This window comes from Oncorhynchus tshawytscha, linkage group LG16 (assembly GCF_018296145.1).
Source record: "Oncorhynchus tshawytscha isolate Ot180627B linkage group LG16, Otsh_v2.0, whole genome shotgun sequence".
NCBI lineage: Eukaryota > Metazoa > Chordata > Actinopteri > Salmoniformes > Salmonidae > Oncorhynchus > Oncorhynchus tshawytscha.
In genome coordinates, this window is record NC_056444.1 from 40437015 (window position 1) to 40462535 (window position 25521).

Genomic DNA, 25521 nt, shown 5'->3' on the forward strand with positions numbered 1-25521 from the left:
ATTATGTAAAACACTAGGCTAAGGATTTCTCCAAAAGATCATTGGAGTCAGGAGTCAGCTAACCTGGAGTCCAATCAATGAGATGAGATTGGAGATGTTGGTTAGAGTTGCCCTGCCCTATAAAAAACACTCACAAAATGTGAATTTGCTATTCACAAGAAGCATTGCCTGATGTTAATCATTCCTCGAAAAAAGGAGATCTCAGAAGACCTAAGATTAAGAATAGTTGACTTGCATAAAGCAGGGAAGGGTTACAAAAGTATCTTTAAAAGCCTTGATGTTCATCAGTCCACGGTAACACAAATTGTCTATAACTGGAGAAAGTTCAGCACTGTTGCTACTCTCCCTAGGACTGGCCGTCCTGCAAAGATGACTACAAGAGCACAGCACATAATGCTCAATGAGGTTAAGCAGAATCCTACAGTGCCTACTTACAGAAATCTCTGGAACATGCTAACATCTCTGTTGATGAGTCTACGACACATAAAACACTAAACAAGAATGGTGTGCATGTGAGGACACCACGAAATAAGCCACGGCTGTCCAAAAGTGCACCTAGATGTGCCACAGCGTGGCTGGCAAAATATTCTGTGGACAGATTAGACCTAAGTTGAGTTGTTTGGAAGGAACACATAACACTACAGTATGTGTAGAGAAAAAAAGGCAGAGCACACCAACATCAAAACCTCATCCCAACTGTAAAGTATGGTGGAGGGAGCATCATGGTTTGGGGCTGCTATGCTGCCTCAGGACCTGGACAGCTTGCTATCGTTGACGGAAAAATGAATTCCCAAGTTTATCAAGACTTTTTGCAGGAGAATGTATGGCTATCTGTCCGCCAATTCAAGGTCAACATAAATTGGGTGATGCAACAGGACAACGACCCAAAACACAGAAGTAAATCAACAACAGGGTGGCTTCAACAGAAGAAAATATGCCTTCTGCAGTGGCCCAGTCAGAGTCCTGACCTCAACTCGATTGAGATGCACTGACATGACCTCAAGAGAGCGGTTCACACCAGACAACACAAGAATATTGCTGAACTGAAACAGTTTTGTAAAGAAGAATGGTCCAAAATTCCTCCTGACCGCTGTACAGGTCTGATCTGCAACTACATCAAATGTTTGGTTGAGGTTATTGCTTCCAAAGGAGGGTCAACAAGTTATTACATCCAAGGGTTCACATACTTTTCCACCCTACACTGTGAATGTTTACACGGTGTGTTCAATAAAGACATGAAAACATATAATTTTTTGTGTGTTATTAGTTTAAGCAGATTGTGTTTGTCTATTGTTGTGACCAATTTAAGCAGAAATCCAGGTAATTCCAAAAGGTTCACATACTTTTTCTTGCCACTGTATATACAGTACCAGTCAAAGGTTTGGACACACCTACTCATTCCAGGATTTTTCTTTATTTTTACTATTTTCTACATTGTAGAATAATAGTGAAGACATCAAAACTATGAAATAACACATATGGAATCATGTAGGAGGATGTGTGATGATGTGGGGGTGCTTTGCTGGTGACACTCTGTGATTTATTTAGAATTCAAGGCACACTTAACCAGCATGGCTACCACAGCATTCTGCAGCGATACGCCATCCCATCTGGTTTGTGCTTAGTGGGACTATAATTTGTTTTTCAACAGAACAATGGTCCAACACACCTCCAGGCTGTGTAAGGGCTATTTGACCAAGAAGAAGAGTGATGGAGTGCTGCATCAGATGATCAGGCCTCCACAATCCCCCGACATCAACCAAATTGAGATGGTTTGTGATGAGTCGGACGGCAGAGTGAAGGAAAAGCAGACAACAAGTGCACAGCATATGTGGGAACTCCTTCAAGACTGTAAAAGCATTCCAGGTGAAGCTGGTTGAGAGAATGCCAAGAGTGTTTAAAGCTGTCATCAAGGCAAAGGTGGCTATTTGATCACTTTTTTTTGGTTGCTATATGATACCATATGTGTTATTTCATAGTTTTGATGTGTTCACTATTATTCTACAATGTGGAAAACAATCAAAATAAACAAAAACCCTTGAATGAGTAGGTGTTCTAAAACTTTTGACCGGTAGTGTACGTACAAGAAAAAATACAATTTAAGAAGACAAAAAAAATCTTCATAATATAGAAAGCGACAGATCTTGGCAAACGTAAAAGTGTGTCCGTTCTTTTTACTATTACAGGCCACCTACAGACTGAGGCCGGTAACACATGCATATAAATGCAGTCATACACAGTTCATGCTCACGTGAAATCATATCATAAAACAGATGTCTTTTTTTTCTCTCAGATTTTCTTTGTCTTTATACATTTTTACACCCAAAAATATGTTTCATTTGTACAAACTCACGCTATGTTTTAAATGTGTGGATATGATAACCTAGCAAGGGAAGAAAATCTGGGATGTATAACAACATGGATGTATATTCTTACACAATTCACTGCACTTTATGGTAATAGAATAGATACATCATATATTATCTGTTATCAAATTTGTAAGTGACATGACAGGTTCTTTACATTCTCAAAGTGCCATGGTTCAGGTTGGGGACAAGGGGGCAAGGAGAGTTGCGGGGTAAAAAAAACAACGTTGAACAAATAGGAAATAAGATAACACCAAGACAACACATAGTCCTCCGACAGTCAATGTCCTCCATCCCCTTTACGGGAACACATTGCCAAAGAGTTCCCTTTTAGCCTGCAAAAAGCTCCACAATTGTCATCCTCTCCCTCCTTTAATCAGAATCATCATTATGAAATGGATCAATCTCTCTTTGCTGTGCCGAACACAGGAATCCGCTCCAACTCTTCTCATCGCTGCGTGAGTCAGTTGTTGTTTTGGTTTTGTGTCTCTGTTATGAACTCCATTTCCACTGGGCACAGACGTAATTTCAACGTCTAGTTTTGATTTACATTTGGTTGAGTTGTGAATACAATGTGAAATCAACAAAAAATATCACCATGACATTGGATTTAGGAAAAAAAATGTTTTTAAACAAATAAATAAATTCCCTTACTTTGATGACAATGTCATCACATTTTTTTGGGGGGGGGATTGAAATGATGTGGAAACCAGTTTTTGCCCAGTGCGTTGTTGTCCATTGTTTTTTTCTCATCCTTGGCTGGCGACTCAGATCAGAACATCCTCTCGGTGTTGAAGACCCTCAGCTTGGTCATAAAGTTGAAGTAGATGAAGGCCAGGCAGACGAGCAGGTTCTTCATCAGGTAGAGGAGGGGCGTGACAAAGCCGAAGAAGGCGATGAGGCCGATACGCACAAACAGGAAGGGCAAATCCTGCAGGGCCACGCCTAGTGATGATAGCAGGGGACTGTGGGGCATGACCACCAGCCGCAGGCATGACAGGTAGCTGAAGATGTAGATAGGGAACACCCAGCCCGAGTAGTAGACCGCTGGGTGCCCAGCCACCCTCACCATCTCCACTGTGTCCATCCAGAAGAGAAAGCTGTCCACAAATACCTCGGCTCGGGCATCGCTGGCACACAGGAATTGCAGCGGCCCTGTGTACGCATATGGTGAGACTCCACGGTCCACCGACGTGCTGACAGAGTGTGCCGAGCGTGCCGAACGTGCCGAACGTGCCGAGCGTGCCGAGCGTGAGCTCAGGCCTGAAATGCTAAACTGTCTCCCTGGTATCTGGTTTCCTGACATCCCCTGGAAAGTCCCATTAGCCTCTGGTCGTGAGCCCGCCCCGTTCTGGTCCTGCCCATTTGGACCACCAGGTTGCCCTGGTTGTGCAGGTTGCCCGGGCACAGCTGGCGTTACGGGTGACGCAGGGTTTGCTGGGTTTACTGGTGTCACTGGGGTTCCACGTAGGTGCTCCACGTGTGTGAGGACATTGGAAGGGATCTCAGCATCTCGGTCCAATTCATTAGCTGGACAGAAAGACAACAGCACATGAGTATGTTAGCCGTGACTGAATGACGCAGATCAGAACATCTCATTACGGCACAAACATGCACACCGCACAGCCCAAAAGTGTAGAACACAGGACAACACAGCGACGGTCTCTCTGGGATCTATCGGCACTATATTTTACCATAATACAATAGCATTTCTGATCAGTGGAAAATGACAGGATCTGGTTATTTCCTCTAATAAAGGGATTCCAAGAAAGTGACAGCCGTCCTTAGAACAGGTAATGGTTTTTGCCAATTCAACACTGTGTTACCAAAAATTAATTGGGGGGTTGTACAGAGAATTTCCTGTTCATTTCCTGAGATATATACTGTATCTCTATATAGAACATATCCTCCGATAGTGTACACTATTGTTGTCTTAATGAAATTAGTTGTGAGTTGGAAGAGGATCAGGCAGTATTCAGACTACAGTAGCTAGCTAGCTAGCATTCTCACCATGTCCAGTGAGTCGACAGTGGCGGATCCTCTCCAGGATATCGATGCAGATGAGGGAGAAGAGCATCAGCGACACAGGGAGCTCTGCGAACGTGTCCTGCCTTATACTGTTATTGATCTGCACCTGAGAGAAAACAATGATCAAAACCAATCTGTGATTTGAATCAGATGACGTTGACATTTTAGATGACTCTTATCCAGAGCAACTTACAGTTAGTGCATTTATCTTACAATAGCTAGGTGGGACAACCACATCAGTCATAGTAAGACAATTCTTCCTCAATAAAGTAGCTTTCATTACAATTTCTAGCCCTGATTGTGATCTAATGAAATATTCATGTGCCGGTCTTCCCCTCCAAACCTTCTCCAAATGCTACATGGCACCCTATGAGTGCTATATACCCTCTGTGATACTGGATTAGTGGGCTAATCACTTAGCTCTGGTATGTGCTTAACCCAGGACTACTTGCCTACAGGACACAGAACAAAAGAGACTGGGAGTCATCTGAGCTTAATTTATGACTTCTCTTATGTGAAAGAGAGTAGATAAGTCAAGGATCTGAGGTCATCCCTGGATCTTCAGGAACCTCTAGAATGTGGGCTCATAGGAGGTGGGCTCTTCACAGACAGGAAGTGGGAAAGTGCCAGATGGACAGCTGATGTGACCAGGGCGGCTGGGACAGGAAGAGGAACTCAGCTGCTTATCAGTGGCCCCTTGGCCATAGGGCTGTAGATTGCTCCTCTGAGAACCTAGGTTTTCCAGCCAATAGCGTCGAAAATAGGTTCATTACCCTAGGCTTTGATCAAAACAGTGTACACTAGTGGCACCTGCTGGTAAAAATAATTTAGAGCAGCCAAATGATTATTTACAACGTCTCACATCCTGTGTAGCCTGTACGTAGCATAGCCTTTTTGTCTTCTACTAAACCAATGGTTGTTCGATGAAACGATGCTCCGGACGTCATTAATCACGTGCTTCTGATAAAGTAATACAGGAGTCGGCACACTGCTTCGAAGTACATTGCTTAGCAATTTCGATGTATGCCTCGGAGATCCAGGATCAAACATACTATCACTACTCTCAACTCATCAATTTTACCCCCTCCTCTCTCATAAGACCCCTGCTAGGACACCACTCTTCAAATAACTTCATTATCCCGTGGTTGTGTCATGATGGTACACAGGTTTTTTTCTCATAGATTTGTCCCTAAAGGGGTACAAATGCTTGTCACTGGGGTGGTACCCTGTAGTACGCCCTTTGTACCTTAAGTTATAGGTACATAATTGTACCCCAGTTCATACTTTTCTTACGTACAGTCCATAGACACAAAAGCATGCTTTTAGAAAAGGAAAAATATGCCTTGATAGGGAACCACCACAGTAACAACGCCAATTGTTCCTTTAAAGTAGCAAAAGTGTACCTCTTCCATAGACCACTTAAACTGGTACAACACTTCCACTCACGGGTAGCCAAAAAATAACTAACTGAAAACCACGCCCCCAATAAGCCATGCCTCCAATAAAATGTACTGGTGTGCCTTGCCTTTTCGAGTGAGTAGTAAAGTTACCACCCATGACTGTATTTGTTAGTAACAGAGACATGATTCATTCATTTTTAGTCCTGTGACCTTCACCGAGTGAGTTCCAAGATCAATGTCATCATTCAAATTAAACTAATTTGACCCTTTATACAGTGGTGTGAACCTCATAGTTTACATGCCACATGGTGGGTACAAATATGTACTTTTCTTCAATACATTGCTTTTATGGTAAGCAAAGGTACAGATCAGTACCATCAAGAGTTAAGGGTACACAAAATACGTTTGTACCCTGGGAAACAGAAATGTACCTTCACCGTATGTTGAGAGTAAGAGTGTTTGTACATTTACAGTCGGGCAAAAAAGTATTTAGTCAGCCACCAATTGTGCAAGTTCTCCCACTTAAAAAGATGAGAGGCCTGTAATTTTCATCATAGGTACACTTCAACTATGACACACAAAATGAGGGGAAACAATCCAGAAAATCACATTGTAGGATTTTTATGAATTTATTTGCAAATTATGGTGGAAAATAAGTATTTGGTCACCTACAAACAAGCAAGATTTCTGGCTCTCACAGACTTGTAATTTCTTCTTTAAGAGGCTCCTCTGTCCTCTACTTGTTACCTGTATTAATGGCACCTGTTTGAACTTGTTATCAGGATAAAAGACACCTGTCCACAACCTCAAACAGTCACACTCCAAACTCCACTATGGCCAAGACCAAAGCGCTGTCAAAGGACACCAGAAACAAAATTGTAGACCTGCACCAGGCTGGGAAGACTGAATCTGCAATAGGTAAGCAGCTTGGTTTGAAGAAATCAACTGTTGGAGCAATTATTAGGAAATAGAAGACATACAAGACCACTGATAATCTCCCTTGATCTGGGGCTCCACACAAGATCTCACCCCGTGGGGTCAAAATGATCACAAGAACGGTGAGCAAAAATCCCAGAACCACACGGGGGGACCTAGTGAATGACCTGCAGAGAGCTGGGACCAAAGTAACAAAGCCTACCATCAGTAACACATTACGCCACCAGGGACTCAAATCCTGCAGTACCAGACGTGTCCCCCTGCTTAAGCCAGTACATGTCCAGGCCTGTCTGAAGTTTGCTAGAGAGCATTTGGATGATCCAGAAGAAGATTGGGAGAATGTCATATGTTTAGATGAAACCAAAATATAACTTTTTGGTAAAAACTCAACTCGTCGTGTTTGGAGGACAAAGAATGCTGAGTTGCATCCAAAGAACACCATACCTACTGTGAAGCATGGGGGTGGAAACATCATGCTTTGGGGCTGTTTTCCTGCAAAGGGACCAGGACGACTGATCCGTGTAAAGGAAAGAATGAATGGGGCCATATATCGTGAGATTTTGAGTGAAAATCTCCTTCCATCAGCAAGGGCATTGAAGATGAAACGTGGCTGGGTCTTTCAGCATGACAATGATCCCAAACACACCACCCGGGCAACGAAGGAGTGGCTTCGTAAGAAGCATTTCTAGGTCCTGGAGTGGCCTAGCCAGTCTCCAGATCTCAACCCCATAGAATATCTTTGGAGGGAGTTGAAAGTCCGTGTTGCCCAGCAACAGCCCCAAAACATCACTGCTCTAGAGGAGATCTGCATGGAGGAATGGGCCAAAATACCAGCAACAGTGTGTGAAAACCTTGTGAAGACTTACAGAAAACGTTTGACCTCTGTCATTGCCAACAAAGGGTATATAACAAAGTATTGAGATAAACTTTTGTTATTGACCAAATACTTATTTTCCACCATAATTTGCAAATACATTCATAAAAAATCCTACAATGTGATTTTCTGGATTTGTTTTTCTCATTTTGTCTGTTATAGTTGAAGTGTACCTATGATGAAAATTACAGGCCTCTCTCATCTTTTTAAGTGGGAGAACTTGCACAATTGGTGGCTAACTAAATACTTTTTTGCCCCACTGTATGTTCAAAATATAATATGCTCTTTATCACGCAGTACCCTAAAAGTTACCGTACAATACCTTGTAAGATCATACTGTATGTGTACCTCTGAAGGTACATTATGTGTATTTTGATCTACTTACACACCAGGGAACAATATTGCACCCTTAATTCTAAGAGTGTAGACAATAGTCTGCATCGTGCTCAGTAGGGTTCGATATGCATGGAATCATCTAGACTGATTCGGAACTGGTACATCAGTTCCGAAAAGCATAATTAATCTATTAATTAACTACCAGGGGTACCAGGAAACAAGCAATAATATAGACCTGAAGGCCTGGATGTGAATACCTCTGAGTTAGAATGTCTCTCTAAGTGTCACTTTCATTTCAGAGGTAACCAACAGGTTGAGTGTCAAAGGTCACCTACAACGGTGAATCTAAGTCAAAGGTCACGGAAACATAGACACACTGAGACGAGCATAAACAAATGATGCATAACACCAGGGTCACATGGTTTACCTCTGAGCTGGCGATGAGAAAGGCAAAGCAGGGTAATGTGGAGAGGATCACATAGACCAGGGCCACTGGCCTCCTGAGAGAGAGACAGAGAGAGAGAGGGAGAAGGAAAGAGAGAAAGGAGCAATAGTTATAGGCTAGAGGTTATGAAAAAGGAAAATATCAATGCATTTGGAAATGCTCAATGTTGGCATGATAGACGTGGCCCAGCTACTGCCAAACCAATTGCAGGCCAGTTGAGTCAGACACAGCACAGCTACCGGTCAGGTTCATGCCACACAGACCAGACAACCATTACTACACCGCAAGGCTCAGGACCAGAAAACACTGTGCTGTTATTTTAAAAATCAAATCACATTTTATTTGTCACATACGCCGAATGCAACAGATGTAGTAGACCTTACAGTGAAATGCTTACAAAAAATACAGCTACAGCTCAGACACAGCTCCTAGCATAGATTTCAAGCCAGGCCGCAGAACAAACAAACCAGATAGACCAGAAAGACACTCACCACTTCTTCCTGCCGACAAGAAACTTCTTATTTGTGAACACCATGTACTTCATGGGCACCCAGACCAGCAGGGCTGTGGAGGTGACATAGGCGATGGAGGAGGCCACGATGAGCCAGTAGGCGGTGCTGGCGTCGCCAGGCGGCTGTGCCATGCTCTTGACCCGCGCCACGATGAGGGCAAACCTTTGCATGACGATGAAGAGCGGCACGCACAGGCCTACAAACTGCAGCACCTCGCACAGGGCGAACTTCAGCGTCCTCCCCGAGGCCATGCTGTGGCAGCCCCTGCGCTGGCTAGCCCTCAGAGGGAGGGAGGGAGAGAGGGGGCTGTTGTCCGCAGTGAGGCGACCCCTGTCCCTCTGAGGGCTAGTCAGGCCTGAGCCTGTTGCATTGTCTGTGTCCACTAGCATTTTCCACACGCCACAGCTCCCGCTCGCTGTTCTGCCGTTTGCTTACACTGCACTAGGCATTGTGTACCTTTATCGCCGCAGTCATGACGGTGTGATGTGACTGCCCCGCTAACCTCTTTATAATATGACTGTTGCAAACAATTTCTCTCTCTCTCTCTCTCTCTCTCTCTCTCTGGCCCTTCAAGGGTACTATTTTTCAGAAAGAGTGTGACACCTGGGAAGAGATGTGAAACCTAGAGAAAATATACCTATGGAGCAGAATCGTCAAGGACCACGCCAAACAATTGCAGTTCCGTGTTATTTAAAGGAGCAGTGGAGAGAGCACACTCTTTTTGTCATTTGGCTGTCCTGTGAGTTGCATGTTTATTCTGCCATGACTACACATCCCCATCTAGTGGTCCTCTGCAACACTCTGCCAGCAGTGTGGCACAACAGTGTTGTACTGCAACCAAAAGCCATAAAGCAGATGTAGAGATGATGTATCCCCTTCCAGACCAGACAGAAATGAGTGTAGGGGAGACATGAAGAGAAGAACAAGGGAAGGAGGGAGGAATAGAAAGCCTGGGAGAAGAGAGAGGAGAGATAATACACTTTCAAGACAAGCTCAATCAAGTGTTACTGATGAGAAATTGAGTTATATTATTCATGAATGCAGATTATTAGATTGCAAATAAAATCAAAATAAAGAGTAACTCTTATCTGACTGAGAAGAAGTTATGAGAGCGATAATCCGACAGACAATCTGGAGTCGTGAACCTAACCATGCAAATGAACCTACTAAACTCAGCAAAAAAAGAAACAACCCTTTTTCAGGACCATGTATTTCAAAGATAATTCGTAAAAATCCAAATAACTTCACAGATCTCCATTGTAAAGGGTTTAAACACGGTTTCCCATGCTTGTTCAATGAACCATAAACAATTAATGAACATGCACCCGTGGAACAGTCGTTAAGACACTAACAGCTTACAGACTGTATGCAATTAAGGTCACAGTTATGAAAACTTAGCACACTAAAGAGGCCTTTCTACTGACTCTGAAAAACACCAAAAGAAAGATGCACAGGGTCCCTGCTCATCTGCGTGAATGTGCCTTAGGCATGCGGCAAGGAGGCATGAGGACTGAAGATGTGGCCAGGGCAATAAATTGCAATGTCCGTACTGTGAGACACCTAAGACAGTGCTACAGGGAGACAGGAACGGACAGCTGATCATCCTAGCAGTGGAAGACCATGTGTAACACCTGCACAGGATCGGTACACATTCGAATATCACACCTGCGGGACAGTTACAGGATGGCAACAACAACTGCCGAAGTGACACGAGGAATGCACAACCCCTCTATCAGTGCTCAGACTGTCCACAATAGGCTGAGAGAGGCTGGACTGAGGGCTTGTAGGCCTGTTGTAAGGCAGGTCCTCATCAGACATCACCGGCAAAAACATCACCTATGGGCACAAACCCGTAGTCGCTGGACCAGGCGGGACTGGCAAAAAGTGCTCTTCACTGACGAGTCGTGGTTTTGTCTCACCAGGGGTGATGGTTACACTGAGGCCTGTACTCTGGAGAGGGATCGATTTGGAGGTGGAGGGTCCGTCATGGTCTGGTGCAATGTGTCACAACATCATTGGACTGAGCTTGTTGTTATTGTAGGCAATCTCAATGCTGTGCGTTACATGGAAGACATCCTCCTTCCTCATGTGGTACCCTTCCTGAAGGCTCATCCTGACATGACCCTCCAGCATGACAATGCCACCAGCCATACTGCTCGTTCTGTGCGTGATTTCCTGAAAGACAGGAATGTCAGTGTTCTGCCATGGCCAGTGAAGAGCCCGGATCTCAATCCCATTGAGCACGTCTGGGACCTGTTGGATCTGAGGGTGAGGGCTAGGGCCATACCCCTCAGAAATGTCCAGGAACTTGCAGGTGCCTTGGTGGAAGAGTGGTGTAACATCTCACAGCAAGAACTGGCAAACCTGGTGCAGTCCATGAGGAGGAGATTGCACTGTAGTACTTACTGCAGCTGGTGGCCACACCAGATACTGACTGTTACTTTTGATTTGACCCCCCCTTTGTTCAGGGACACATTATTCCATTTCTGTTGGTCACATGTCTGTGGAACTTGTTCAGTTTATTATCTCAGTAGTTGAATCTTGTTATGTTCATACAAAAATATACACATGTATTGTTTGCTGAAAATAAACGCAGTTGACAGTGAGAGGACGTTTATGCTTTTGCTGAGTTTATAATGAGACATGCACTGGGCAGACTTTAACACAAACATTGGCAATTATGGCCCGGGTCCCAATTGCATTTACGTGCATCGGGTTACTCTCCAGTGACCCTTTACTGACTGTGAGGTATTCGCTAGCCGTGTGAAGACACACTGCTCTGAATAATAAGCATGTCACTATGTTCCTCCTGCCAATTCACTACAGCTAAAACACAAATACACCGTATGAATCAAACGTTAATTACCCCCCTGGTTATATTCTGCTGAGCAAGCATGCTGGCTATCAGTTTCAGATGTTGATGATAGCCTCCCCTCCTCATCAGGTCAGATGCATTCTTTGAACATGAGGACACACTTGGCAACAGATTACTCCAAGAAGGGGATGAGATGTGTGTGATTCAAACACTGACGTGTGAATGATGCCCGCGATCTCCACATTGTTCAGACACAGGGAGTAGTATAGAAAGGATTGCGACATGAACACACACTCACGTGTGCGCACGCAGACACACACACAGACACACACCGTAACCCTCTCTCAGGTAGTCATTGTTGAGTCCGACCCTGAGACACAGCCATTTGAACACTTGTAACTGGATCCGGATTAGGAGGCCTGCACTATATTTGGTGGTGTCTTTAGTTTACACACATTTATGCTGGGTACTACGAGAGGAGCTAATTTTAGATCCTACAGTGATGCACTTTCTCAAGCTGTGCCTCCAATACTGAGTGCAGGGCTCTAGTCCAAACACTGCCCCCTTACCCAGCCCAGCACTGTCCCCTTACCCAGCCCAACACTGTCCCCTTACCCAGCCCAACACTGCCCCCTTACCCAGCCCAACACTGCCCCCTTACCCAGCCCAACACTGCCCCCTTACCCAGCCCAATACTGCACCCCTTACCCAGCCCAACACAACACTGCCCCCTTACCCAGCCCAACACAACACTGCCCCCTTACCCAGCCCAACACAACACTGCCCCCTTACCCAGCCCAACACTGCCCCCTTACCCAGCCCAACACAACACTGCCCCTTTACCCAGCCCAACACTGCCCCCTTACCCAGCCCAACATAACACTGCCCCCTTACCCAGCCTAACACAACACTGCCCCCTTACCCAGTCCAACATAACACTGCCCCCTTACCCAGCCCAACATAACACTGCCCCGTACCCAGCCCAACACTGCCCCCTTACCCAGCCCAACATAACACTGCCCCTTACCCAGCCCAACATAACACTGCCCCCTTACCCAGCCCAACATAACACTGCCCCCTTACCCAGCCCAACATAACACTGCCCCCTTACCCAGCCCAACATAACACTGCCCCCTTACCCAGCCCAACACTGCCCCCTTACCCAGCCCAACATAACACTGCCCCCTTACCCAGCCCAACATAACACTGCCCCTTACACAGCCCAACATAACACTGCCCCCTTACCCAGCCCAACATAACACTGCCCCCTTACCCAGCCCAAAACTGCCCCCTTACCCAGCCCAACATAACACTGCCCCCTTACCCAGCCCAACACTGCCCCCTTACCCAGCCCAACATAACACTGCCCCCTTACCCAGCCCAACACTGCCCCCTTACCCAGCCCAACATAACACTGCCCCCTTACCCAGCCCAACATAACACTGTCCCCTTACCCAGCCCAACACTGCCCCCTTACCCAACCCAACGTAACACTGCCCCCTTACCCAGCCCAACATAACACTGCCCCCTTACCCAGCCTAACACAACACTGCCCCCTTACCCAGCCCAACATAACACTGCCCCCTTACCCAGCCCAACACTGCCCCCTTACCCAGCCCAACACAACACTGCCCCCTTACCCAGCCCAACACTGCCCCCTTACCCAGCCCAACACTGCCCCCTTACCCAGCCCAACACAACACTGCCCCCTTACCCAGCCCAACACAACACTGCCCCCTTACCCAGCCCAACACAACACTGCCCCCTTACCCACAACACAACACTGCCCCCTTACCCAGCCCAACACAACACTGCCCCCTTACCCAGCCCAACACTGCCCCTTACCCAGCCCAACACTGCCCCCTTACCCAGCCCAACACTGCCCCCTTACCCAGCCCAACATAACACTGCCCCCTTACCCAGCCCAACACTGCCCCCTTACCCAGCCCAACATAACACTGCCCCCTTACCCAGCCCAACATAACACTGTCCCCTTACCCAGCCCAACACTGCCCCCTTACCCAACCCAACGTAACACTGCCCCCTTACCCAGCCCAACATAACACTGCCCCCTTACCCAGCCTAACACAACACTGCCCCCTTACCCAGCCCAACACTGCCCCCTTACCCAGCCCAACACAACACTGCCCCCTTACCCAGCCCAACACAACACTGCCCCCTTACCCAGCCCAACACTGCCCCCTTACCCAGCCCAACACTGCCCCCTTACCCAGCCCAACATAACACTGCCCCCTTACCCAGCCTAACACAACACTGCCCCTTACCCAGTCCAACATAACACTGCCCCCTTACCCAGCCCAACATAACACTGCCCCGTACCCAGCCCAACACTGCCCCCTTACCCAGCCCAACATAACACTGCCCCCTTACCCAGCCCAACATAACACTGCCCCCTTACCCACAACACAACACTGCCCCCTTACCCAGCCCAACACAACACTGCCCCCTTACCCAGCCCAACACTGCCCCCTTACCCAGCCCAACACTGCCCCCTTACCCAGCCCAACATAACACTGCCCCCTTACCCAGCCTAACACAACATTGCCCCCTTATCCAGCCCAACACTGCCACCCCAACGCTGCCCACCTAGTCTAGCCCACCACTGCCCCGCTAACTACCAACCCCTAACTAACCTTACAACACTGCCACTTTAAGAAAGTCCAACACTGTCCCACTAACCCAAAACTACATTGTTATTTTAATGCAGTCTAACCCTGCCCCTTTTAACCCCGGTCAACACTGTCCCTTTAACTTGGGACCCCCCCCATTTAACCCAGTCCAAACACTTTTCAAAACAGGATAGTCAAAGCTTTGCGGTTTTGAATGCAACTCCTTCCAGCCCCTGCAGGCAGAGGGCAGTACCCTACTGTAAATCTGAAAGAGATCAAAGGAATTGGAAAGAGCTCTGAAATACAATTAAACATCAAGTGGAGACCATTTGGGTTAGCGACTTGGACTGGAATAGGTGTCGGTACTCATGTTGGGTGCCGGTACTGTTTATATTTAGGTGCAGGAGCTCCACAATATGTTTGAGCTAATATTCTATAAGAGGAACAGGAGCTCAAGCAGTAGAACATTTTAGGCGCCAGTAATGATTTCCTGCCCAAGTCAAGCACTGGATAGTGAAGTTGAGGCCTTAAAGATGTTGAATGCCCAAGTTGGCTATCTATTTTGTATTTATGCACACTTAAAATAAGCTGGAGCTATTTAAATGGTGGGTATTTATAGCTTAGAGCACCCTAATATTAAAGGCATAGAGGATTAGGATCACATCATATGTATGGCTATCAATGTAGACCACCATTGTTCTTCAGGGTACAAAACTACTTTCAGAACTATTATATACCCTAATATCCAAGTGAAATGATTATAGTCAACAATTTATTAACAGTTACAGTTACATTAAATTGTTCTAATGAAGGCAGTGCCAATACCGGGGCAAATGCTTGATTGAATGACTCATTAACGGCGGGACTTTTCTTAGGGACTTGCCACCACGCCACATGTTGCAGGAATAGTCCCGCGAGAGGGATGCCGTGGGTACATTGACGGATGACCCTGCTGCTCCCAGTCCCAGCTGTCAGCTGCGCTCGTGCACCGTTTCTGACTTTCCCCACTCTGTCCCCGGTACCATGGCGTCCATGGAGGAGGACGGCTCGGTTGAGGAGAAGGATAACAACAACAAGAAGAGAACGAAAAGTGCAATCGCTGTCGCATGGCTTACATTTTACAACATCGCCATGACGGCCGGGTATGTGGATTATTCTACCCTATAGCTGTTTATAAAGTAGCCACTCCCTGAACACTTCGCTATGCACCAGAGCGCTGTGAGCAAGCGTGTGTTGCTGTGAGCAAGCGTGTGTTGCTGTTTATAGGTCCGTGGTGTCTCTGACACTGCAAGTGTCCCATTCAGTTGCAGTCAGCAAAATAAAAGTAAGGGACTTGATATGAAAGGGGTCCAAGAAGTCATTATTATTTGAGAATTGTCTATCTTTTAAAACATTTTTAAATAACGGCGGTGGAAGTGCGGCCCCAGGCGCGGGTTCAACCTGTCCAAATACGGTCGATTACACGATGTCAGCGTCATTACCCAGCCTTACCTCCACAGTCGCAGTGATAAGTATAGCCGGAACGCTGACACTGGAGCTCCGATCTCGGAGAATGAAATGCGCAATTGGCATATTTTTATAACTGCAATTGTATGCGCTTCAAACCGCGCTGGCGCGACTACGCAATTATTTTACTCAACTGTTCTTAGTTATTTTAGTGAACTCACTAAACGAACTTACTTTATTGGTTGCTAAGTTTTCAATAATTTATTAATCTGTTGATGGTCTCTTACATTAATTTGCATTGGTCTGAGCCACTTTAATTAACGAGGAGTGCGCCTTTTTGGAGATATGCATACAATGCGCATTTTAAGGATATCTTGGATCCACTTCCACTCAGTGATCTCCAATACAACTCAATGTAGTTTATTGTCTGTTCTACACATAATGGGTATTTTGGAATTACATGAAGGTGTGAAAACTAGGTTCAGTTGTCTAGACTTTTGTTCCCAATGACCAAGAGGTGGTTGGTTATAAAGCCCCTGTACCTGATCACCCTCATACAGAGGAAACAGATACCAGACTTTTGATTCAAACATCCAAAGAGCTGTTCAAATATTGACTCAAGCAGCTTCTCTCAACCAGCTTCATGAGGAATGCTTTTCCAAGTATTGAAGGAGTTCCCACAAATGCTGAGCACTTGTTGGCTGCTTTTCCTTGACTCATCCCAAACCATCTCAATTGGGTTGAGGTCGAGGGATTCTGAAGGCCAGGTCATCTGATGCAGCACTCCATCACTCTCCTTGGTCAAATAGCCCTTACACAGCCTGGAGGTGTGTTTTGGGTCATTGTCCTGTTGAAAAACAAATGATAGTCCCACTAAGCGCAAACCAGATGGGATGGTGTATTGCTGCAGAATGCTGTGGTAGCCATGCTGGTGAAGTGTGCCTTGAATTTTAAATAAATCACAACAGTGTCACCAGCAAAGCATCACCACACCATCACACCTTCTCCTCCATGCTTCACGGTGTGAAGCACACGAGGAGATCATCTGTTCACCTACTGTGCGGCTCACAAAGAAATGTCAGTCAAAACCAAAAATCAAAAATTTGGACTCGTTAGACCAAAGGACAGATTTCCACCGGTCTAATGTCCATTGCTCGTGTTTCTTGTCCCAAGCAAGTCTCTTCTTCTTATTGGTGTCCTTTTAGTAGTGGTTTCTTTGCAGCAATTTGACCATGAAGGCCTGATTCACACAGTCTCCTCTGAACAGTTGATGTTGAGATGTGTGTGTTACTTGAACTCTGTGAAGCATTTATTTGGGCTGCAATCTGAGGTGCAGTTAACTCTAATGAACTTTTCCTCTGCAGCAGAGGTATCTCTGGGTCTTCCTTTCCTGTGGCGGTCCTCATGCCAGTTTCATCATAGCGCTTGATGGTTTTTGCATCTACAATTGAAGAAACTTTCAAAGTTGTAGAAATGTTCCTTATTGACTGACCTTCAAGTCTTAAAGTAATGATGGACTGTTGTTTAATTTTGCTTATTTAAGCTGTTTTTGCCATAATATGGACTTTGTCTTTTACCAAATAGGGCTATCTTCTCTATACCACCCCTACCTTGTCACAACACAACTGATTGGCTCAAATGCATTAAGAAGAAAATACATTCCAGAAATGAACTTTTAACAAGGCACACCTGTTCATTGAAATGCATTCCAGGTGTCTACCTCAGGAAGATGGTTGAGAGATTGCCAAGAGTGTGCAAAGCTGTCATCAAGACAAAGGGTGTCTACTTTGAAGAATCTCAAATATAAAATATATTTTGATTTGTTTTGGTTCCTACATGATTCCAGGGTGTGTGATTTCACAGTTTTGATGTCTTCACTATTATTCTAAAATGTAGAAAAAATTAAGAAAAACCCTAGAATGAGTAGGTGTGTCCAAACTTATGACTGGTACTGTATCTCACGGGCACTTATATGATGTCGGTGTAATGTCCAGGGCCTAATCCTGCTATGAGCCCATTTAGCCATGAATACTGAATCAAGGGACCAAGTGTGATCTAATGGGGATTTTAAGATGTGACTGTAAAATACTAGTTATCTCAATTTAGTGGAATATGGAATATGGTTGAGGAAGCTATGCAACTTTGGCCTGCCTCATTACTAATACTGTACGTAAACTTTTTTTTAAAGTTACACGTTTTAGAGAAAAAGAGAACAGCTGAATGCCAACACCCACAAAGACACCTTCACAGAGATCCATAACACTGCTGACCTAGTAGACGTGTAAATGTAAAGACAACACAGACCATTTCCCCCAGGTCATGCGTAGTTTAAAAAGCAAATGGTGAATACCAGGGGCGGTGTTTATCAAGCTTCTCAGTAAAGGAGTGCCGATTTAGGTTCAGTTTTGCCTTTTTAGATCACATTGAATAAGATTACATGGACAGGGAGGACCTGATCCTAGATCAGCACTCCTACACTGAGACCCTTGACCCATACGGCCCCCGATCTTCTGTGTAAGTTCTGTACAAGAACTCTCACACCTTTCTGTTGTTTAACCTGATCTTTACCTTTGACTAAAGCCACAGAGAATTAGCTTTAAATGGTCCTCAAAATGGATCTGCAATTAAATAGTAAAACATGTAGTATTGATTTGAATTCAAACATATTAAGGTCACAAGGCCCAATTAGGCATATTACTGTGATAGCAAAAACATACATGTTTTTTGTTGTATCCTGTGTGTAATGGACCAATAAAGATTGTATTGTGTTAGTATAGTGCTCTACAAATGGTGTCTGCACATGATGGTTCAGGGATTTGCTTGATTTAAACAAATTAATCTTTAGTTCCTCCTGAATGTAGTTTTTGCAGTAGCAGGGTTGCTGCTAGTTCAGAGAGATGACAAGCTGTGCTGTAGTGACTGATGTATAGCCAGATTAGTGTGTGCAGTACCAAGCTAGAGACAATTATCTCCTCTGTAGAAAGGACTTGGTGCTCCCTGTTTCACCAACTGACACTGTCTGTGTGTCCCAAATAGCACCCTTTTCCCTACACAGTACACTACTTTTGACTAGAGCCCTGGTCAAAAGTAGTGCACTATGTGAGGAATAGGGAGCCATTTGGGACTTATCGTGGCTGATGAGGAGGCATACAAGTTTAGTTGGTGTCCATTCTGCTTTTGCTTACGATAGTACTGTAAAAGGCTTACAGAAAAAAATAAACATGAATTTGACGTGGCAGTATGTGATCACGTGATCTTATGTGACGTTAACGTGATAACGTGAAACTACAAATTTGAGCATGTGAAGACATGCTATGGAGACAGTGATTGAACTGTGTACTTTTATACTGTAACTCCAAAGTGGTATCTATTCGGTAATCTATGTCCTTCTCGTGCACACTCTAATGTAAAATACAGTTATTCAGATGTTATAAATATTTGATCTTCTTTTCCAGGTGGCTCGTTTTGGCTATGGCAATGATGCGCTTTTACCTCCAGAAGGCCACACACAAGGGTCTGTACAAAAGTATAGCAAGGATACTCAAGTTCTTCCAGACAGTTGCGTTAGTTGAGGTGAGTTTCTGGGATATTGGCATAGTTCTCTATACAGCCGTATTCAAACAAAGTATTCACCGAAGACAGTTGGGGGAAAATAGACAAATGTTGAAATTACTGGTAAGACCCCTCTGTGTGCTTTAAATACTTTGATGCGGAGAAGAAGTGAGGAGAGGCGATTCACTGACTCTGATTTGTTATCTTCTTTCAGGTGGGGCACTGTGCAATCGGTACGTATTGTCTTGATTAACGACCATGTAATGTGACGGCCTCCCAAGTGGCGCAGCGGTCTAAGGCACTGCATCACAGTGCTTGAGGCGTCACCACAGACTCGGGTTCGATCCCAGGCTGTGTCACAGCCGGCCGTGACTGGGAGACCCATGAGGCGACGCACAATTGGCCCAGCGTCGTCCGGGTTAGGGGAGGGTTTGGCCGGCTGGGATTTTCTTGTCCCATCACGCTCTAGCGACTCCTTGTGGCGGACCGGGCGCCTGCATGCTGACCTCAGTCGGCTGGCTTCCGGGTTAAGCGAGCAATGTGTCAAGAAGCAGTGCGGCTTGGCAGAGTTGTGTTTCGGAGGACACATGGCTCTCGACCTTCGCCTCTCCCGAGTCCATAGGGGAGTTGCAGCGATGGGACAAGACCACTAATGTAACCACTAATTGGATATCACGAAATTGGGGAGAAAAATGGGTAAAAGTACAAAAAAACAATCAAACATATCATGTGAATATCTCCTAGCTCTGACAGCAATGTTTATTTCCCCGGTTCTGACCCTGTAGGAATCGTGAGGACCTCTGTAATTGTGACCGGGGTTCAAGTGTGTTCACGAATCTTCATGGTGTGGTTCATCACCAACAGCATCAAACAGGTGACTATCATGATTTATTACCAAAGAGGTGTTTTGTAACCCTGGTTACCATCTACATTAAGATGCCTTGGAGTGGGTGAGGTTAAGTTGCCCCTAGACACTGATCTTGGATCAGTTTAGCATTTTCCCCACCAATGGTTAAGTTTAGGATTGGGGGACGGGAAGCTGATCCTAGATCTGTACGTAGGGGAAACTTCTCCCCGGAGCGCAACTGTAGTAATATCCTACTCTACAACATGGACCCCATTAACTGTTAACTATCTTCTCTGCCTTTGTTTTGTTCCTATCAATGTCGACTTTTTGGAAGATCCAGAACGAAGAAAGTGTAATCCTCTTCCTGGTCGTTTGGACGTTGACAGAGATTACCAGATATTCATTCTATACATTCAATCTGCTCAACCACCTGCCATACTTCATCAAATGGGCCAGGTGGAGATGGGGATGGGAGGGCCGGGTTTGGGTAGCTCTGGTTCTGTGCGTTTACATGCGGCTTGCTGATGCAGAGCCTTCTCAGCATCAGAAAGTTGCACGTAAACGCCCTGGACAAGAGCTAGGTTTTGCGTCGCTGTTACAGTTCTGTGCATGTCAGTTTGGTTTGATTGGCGTTTTCCCTGGCATGCTTCCCAGTATTAGCCTATAGCCATGCATAAGGTATCTCTTGGCTCATAGCCAGGCAGCATGTGATCAGAATGAGTGTGTTGTGTTTATTGATTAGCCCGTTCAATATGGATGTTGGCTGACCTAACTGCTAACACTTAGTACTCTGGCATTATCACTTTGATTCATGGGCTAGGACAGTTGTGGGTAACCAATGGATTACATGCCAGGCGATCAGGCATTGATAAGCATACGGATCAGAGTCTGGAGAAAAGGTGGTGACACCATCAGTGCAGGGATTGGGATTTATTCTCCGGCCATATGTATGAAGCATCTCAGAGTAGGATTGATGAATAAGAACAACAATGAATAAGAATACATAGACAGGGGATGTGATCCTAGATCAGCATTCATACTCTGAGATAATAAGGTTTCTCCTCATATTCAGCTCTGAGTCAAGCTGTTATTGTCTTTCCAGATGTGGATGACGTAAGGATGGTGTCATCTTTTCTCTCATACTTTCAACATTCCTTCACGCCTCTTTGTTGCAGACTCACAGCTTGTGTGGGCCATAGCACCACTGATTTTGAGTCTTTCTTCATACACTGCACCAGACCTGGGTTCAAATACTATTTTAAATAATTGCAAATACTTTATCTGTGCTTGATTAAGCTTCCCTGACTTCCAATGGAATAGTCCCAAAGCTGCAAACCCCACCTATCTGGCATGCGAAGCAAGCTTAAGCAAACGCCACAAGCATTTGAACGCTTTCAAATGGTATTTGAACCCAGGTCTGCAATTCACAGTCTCAGACATACACAACTACTGTAACACATGGCATTAGCTGATGGTGACAGGGGGTTAGGTGTCGGTGTTACCCCCCCCCAGTCCAACAGCTAAGCAGTACTGTAGTAAAAATACCTATTTCTTATGTGTATATCATCAGACACAACGCTCATCATTATACACAAACACTCTATTTTCCACCGCTGTCAGCAGACCGGTGACATAACGTGGGACTATCAAGAACACTCGTGAAGTGTAACTGTCTGGATCTCATATGAAGGCCCTCAGATGAAATGTAACTACCGGTGAAGAATGCCTACTACACACTTGGGGAGCAATCTGACCGACCTAGAGTCCTGGGATCCTATGGTTAAGAGCTTGCTGCTTTCCGTTCAAAATCTGAATGTCTATAAATCAGATTAGCGACCGACCCCATTTTTTTTTTGCACGGCTGTGCGGTGGCTATGAGTTTGGGTGACAGTGAGTGACAATCTTGTTCCTGTAACCACAGTACTGTACATTCAATATGTTTGTTTACATGTACGACAAATCTCTTGGGTTTTGTTTCGCTGGTCTTGATCGGTCAGTGTTACCCCTGTTCTCCTCCACTCTCGTCCACCCCCATTCCCGGTCCCCCTCTGAGTGATCTCAAGGGTTCCTTTAAGCAGGAAGGGGAGGGGCGCAGCCAGGTCCCCGCAGTGGGAGGGAAGAGGGGCTCATGTTCAGCTGCTCCTGTTTTTAAGACCATCTGTTTCGGGAATGGAATGCTCGGCCAACATTTCACTCACATCCGCCGAAATGCTCCCCCGAGCCGCCGCCACGTTCTTTGAGTAAATGAGGGATTCTTACGCACCAACATCACCACATATATAGATCCCTCTCCTTTCATAACCGACTCGTTTTAATCCCCCATACATTTTTGTTCACTTTTGAAATGGAATACAGTAGTATAATTATCGGTATATTAATCCTTCCTTTCTGGGTTGTTTATTAACCAATATTAAACACTGTGGCACGGTTTCCTGGACACTGATTAAGCCTAGTTCTGGACTGAAAACCAAGCTCAATGGAGAATCTCCATTGAAAGTGCTTTTTAGTCCAGGGCTAGGCATAACCTTTGTCCGGGAAACGGCCCCCTGTACATTTTGAATAATGATGTGCAGAAATCCAGTAATGTTAAAACACTTAGAAAATTGTTAATTAAGCTGATCATTTGGGGGCATTCAGACCTGTTGGTGTTCAAAGAGCTAAATCTTTTTTTAAGTGCCAACTGTATTTTTGAAAAATTCCAATCTGGTTTTAATGCCCAGCACAGAGACAGCCTTAGTTAGAGTGATAAATTATCTTAGAGCCAACACAGATGCCAAACAGTCCTCAAGTCACAAGTCCTCAACTGGCAGCTTCATTAAATAGTACCCGCAAAACACCAGTCTCAACGTCAACAGTGAAGAGGCGAATATGGGATGTTGGCCTTCTAGGCAGAGTTCCTCTGTCCAGTGTCTGTGTTCTTTTGCCCATCTTATTGGCCAATCTGAGATATGGCTTTTTCTTTGCAACTCTGCCTAAGTTGAGGACTTGTGAGGTGTCCGTTTCTCAAACTAGACACTCTAATGTACTTGTCCTCTTGAACAGATGTGCACCGGGCCTCCCCACTCTTCTTTCTATTCTGGTTAGGGCCAGTTTGCACTGTTCTGTGAAGGAAGTAGTACACAGTGTTGTACGAGATCTTCAGTTTCTTGGCAATTTCTCGCATGGAATAGCCTTCATTTCTCAGAACAAGAATATATACTAAAAACATGTCAGCCGTCACTATGGTAATCAGCCATTTAGTGGCCTAATTCATTGGCAAATGCTACAAGACACTATCAAGATGGCATACATTTTTCCAATTCATTTTGCAGGGTATTCATTCCAACGTAGTGTGAAGTTTAGTTTTTTTGTCGTTCTTTACTGCACGGCCCTTAAGCTGAAGTGTGTGTGTATGTGTGCGCGTGTGTTTGTTACTGATGACTATCCTCTCTCCCTGTCAGATACAATATGTTTATCATCATGTACCCTCTCGGAGTGGCCGGAGAACTCCTGACTATTTACGCTGCTCTGCCGTTTGTTCGCAAAACCGGAATGTTGTCCATGAGGCTCCCCAACAAGTACAACATCTCCTTCGACTACTACTACTTCCTCATCATCGTCATGCTCTCCTACATCCCATGTAAGCAGCTACGTACAGCGTGTTTGTATGTTCAGCCTATAGGTGCGCATTAGTTACTCATGGGTGTTGATTGTCTCTTGTTTTGACCAGCAGAATTGTTCAGGAGTTCAGTAGATTGTGATGGCTGTTGTTTATTTGGGGTTTTTGGGGTAGTTTGTGATAGCTGTTGTTCATTTGGGTTGTTTGGGTTACGTTTGTGGTGGCTGTTGTTAATTTGTGTTGTTTGTGGTCGCTGTTTTTGGGTACTTTGGGGATGGTTTGGGTTGTTTTGGATAATTAGTAGGACCCAGTGTTTGATGGTTAAGTGCCTTTCACCCTTTGAAGGCGTTTTGTTCAAATATTGATCTGGACTGGATAACTGTTTAGATTGGTGGGTAAAATCTCTGTCTCTCTCCTAGTGTTCCCACAGCTCTTTTTCCACATGCTCCGTCAGAGGAGAAAGGTGCTTCTTGGGGAGATCATAGTGGAGAAGGATGAGTAGAGCCGCCTCACAGTCCAGCACCTGGCGTTCGTTTTGGAACAGCGAGCCCAAGTTCTCCACACTGCAACGCAAGCGACCGGGAGAGTCAGACCACTACCGACATAACGGGATTAACCAAGTAATAATCGCAGAAACAGGATTTTGTCATTCACCGCAATAACCCAACTGGATTAAATACAAGATAAATCATTACCCAACAGGAATAACCTTCATCAGAATCATCCACAACAGACATCAGTCAACCAGAAGAATCATTACAGAACAGGAGTAGTCAGCGGAATAGTCATTAATGTGGAAAAAGGAATAAGTACAATCTATAGCTTGAATAATCATCTTCATCGCAAAACTGGAACACTGTCCCAGTGCAGATAGCTAGATCCCCAGATAGAGAGAGCACTGAATCAACTATCCAGCATGGCCACATCATGCTGTCCTAAACCTCTGCAACCTGATAGCATACTGCACCTATTACCTGCTCTCAACTGCAACAGTACGATATTGGAAGGCGCTTGCTGTGCATTGGGTCAACCACACAGCAGATACATACTGAACCCACCATCAGTGCAACACACAGGGAGTTCGAGGGAACCAGGGACGGGTGATATGTATGAAAGGAGGGATGAGGCTCCTGAGCTGGGTTTTTTTTTTCTTTTAAATTGGAAATACATTTTTTAAGCATTTTTAAACGTTTTCCACCACAGTGATTTTATACATAAATAGCATGTTGCAACAATGACTAGACAGAAGCTCAGAAAAAGAGAAAAAGTTCTGCATAGACGTATTATACCTCGACAATAAATATGCTGCTTCCTCGGAGTATGTGTGTTGTACTTTATTTGTAAACAGTGAAATGTGAAACGCCACCTTTAGTAGGTTATTTTATGCACAGATCGGATCATTTGAAGAATTACTTAATTTATTCACACATCACATGGTTGGCAATTCTATGGTTTTTAACAGTAAAACACTTGAATGTTATTAGTGCTTTAGGTGTAGCTTGGCTTAAACAAATATTTTTGTTGCTTTGCTCAGCTCTAATGTTCTCTCCATGTTTACCAAGAGCTCAGTCAAATGTATTTACAAGTGTACATCTTAAAACAAGGTTGAATCTTTGCAGAAAAGCGCTCTCTTTTGAAAGTTCAAGCCAACATAGGAGACACGCAGAGAAGATAGGAGATAATACATTTATATCTGAGCACTCACAGTCTTCAGTTAGTCACTGTTTTGTTCTTTT

At 45.0% G+C, this 25521-nt stretch overlaps 2 protein-coding genes across 3 annotated transcripts; one reads left to right on the top strand and one right to left on the bottom strand.

The window, feature by feature from the left end:
• Positions 1-2144: 2144 nt before the first annotated feature.
• Positions 2145-9917, bottom strand: LOC112215651 (transmembrane protein 236-like). The gene is made up of 4 exons (XM_024374860.2): positions 8877-9917; positions 8368-8440; positions 4377-4500; positions 2145-3896 (listed from the first exon to the last, which is right to left on the bottom strand). The coding sequence occupies exons 1-4, from the start codon at positions 9284-9286 to the stop codon at positions 3139-3141; spliced, it is 1365 nt and encodes a 454-aa protein (XP_024230628.1). The 5' UTR covers positions 9287-9917; the 3' UTR covers positions 2145-3138.
• A 5320-nt stretch (positions 9918-15237) lies between these two features.
• Positions 15238-25103, top strand: LOC112215652 (very-long-chain (3R)-3-hydroxyacyl-CoA dehydratase 1). Of its 2 annotated transcripts, none has more exons than XM_024374862.2 (7): positions 15238-15484; positions 19244-19361; positions 19555-19573; positions 20126-20214; positions 20528-20643; positions 23628-23806; positions 24205-25103. In XM_024374862.2, the coding sequence occupies exons 1-7, from the start codon at positions 15366-15368 to the stop codon at positions 24285-24287; spliced, it is 723 nt and encodes a 240-aa protein (XP_024230630.1). In that variant the 5' UTR covers positions 15238-15365; the 3' UTR covers positions 24288-25103. The 2 variants fall into 2 exon arrangements, with proteins under 2 accessions (XP_024230630.1, XP_024230629.1); XM_024374861.2 differs by having other exon boundaries at positions 15242-15484; positions 20522-20643.
• Positions 25104-25521: the final 418 nt, after the last annotated feature.

What these genes read in the sequence shown, in the direction of transcription:
- LOC112215651 (XM_024374860.2), bottom strand. Translation starts at nt 9,286, where the DNA reads ATGCTAGTGGACACAGACAATGCAACAGGCTCAGGCCTGACTAGCCCT. An exon ending in CTTGTCGGCAGGAAGAAGTG is followed by an intron (nt 8,441 to 8,876) that starts GTGAGTGTCTTT and finishes TCTCTCTCTCAG; the next exon opens with GAGGCCAGTGGCCCTGGTCT. An exon ending in CTGTCGACTCACTGGACATG is followed by an intron (nt 3,897 to 4,376) that starts GTGAGAATGCTA and finishes CTTTCTGTCCAG; the next exon opens with CTAATGAATTGGACCGAGAT.
- LOC112215652 (XM_024374861.2), top strand. Translation starts at nt 15,366, where the DNA reads ATGGCGTCCATGGAGGAGGACGGCTCGGTTGAGGAGAAGGATAACAAC. An exon ending in TCACCAACAGCATCAAACAG is followed by an intron (nt 20,215 to 20,521) that starts GTGACTATCATG and finishes ACTTTTTGGAAG; the next exon opens with ATCCAGAACGAAGAAAGTGT. An exon ending in TACTTCATCAAATGGGCCAG is followed by an intron (nt 20,644 to 23,627) that starts GTGGAGATGGGG and finishes TCTCCCTGTCAG; the next exon opens with ATACAATATGTTTATCATCA.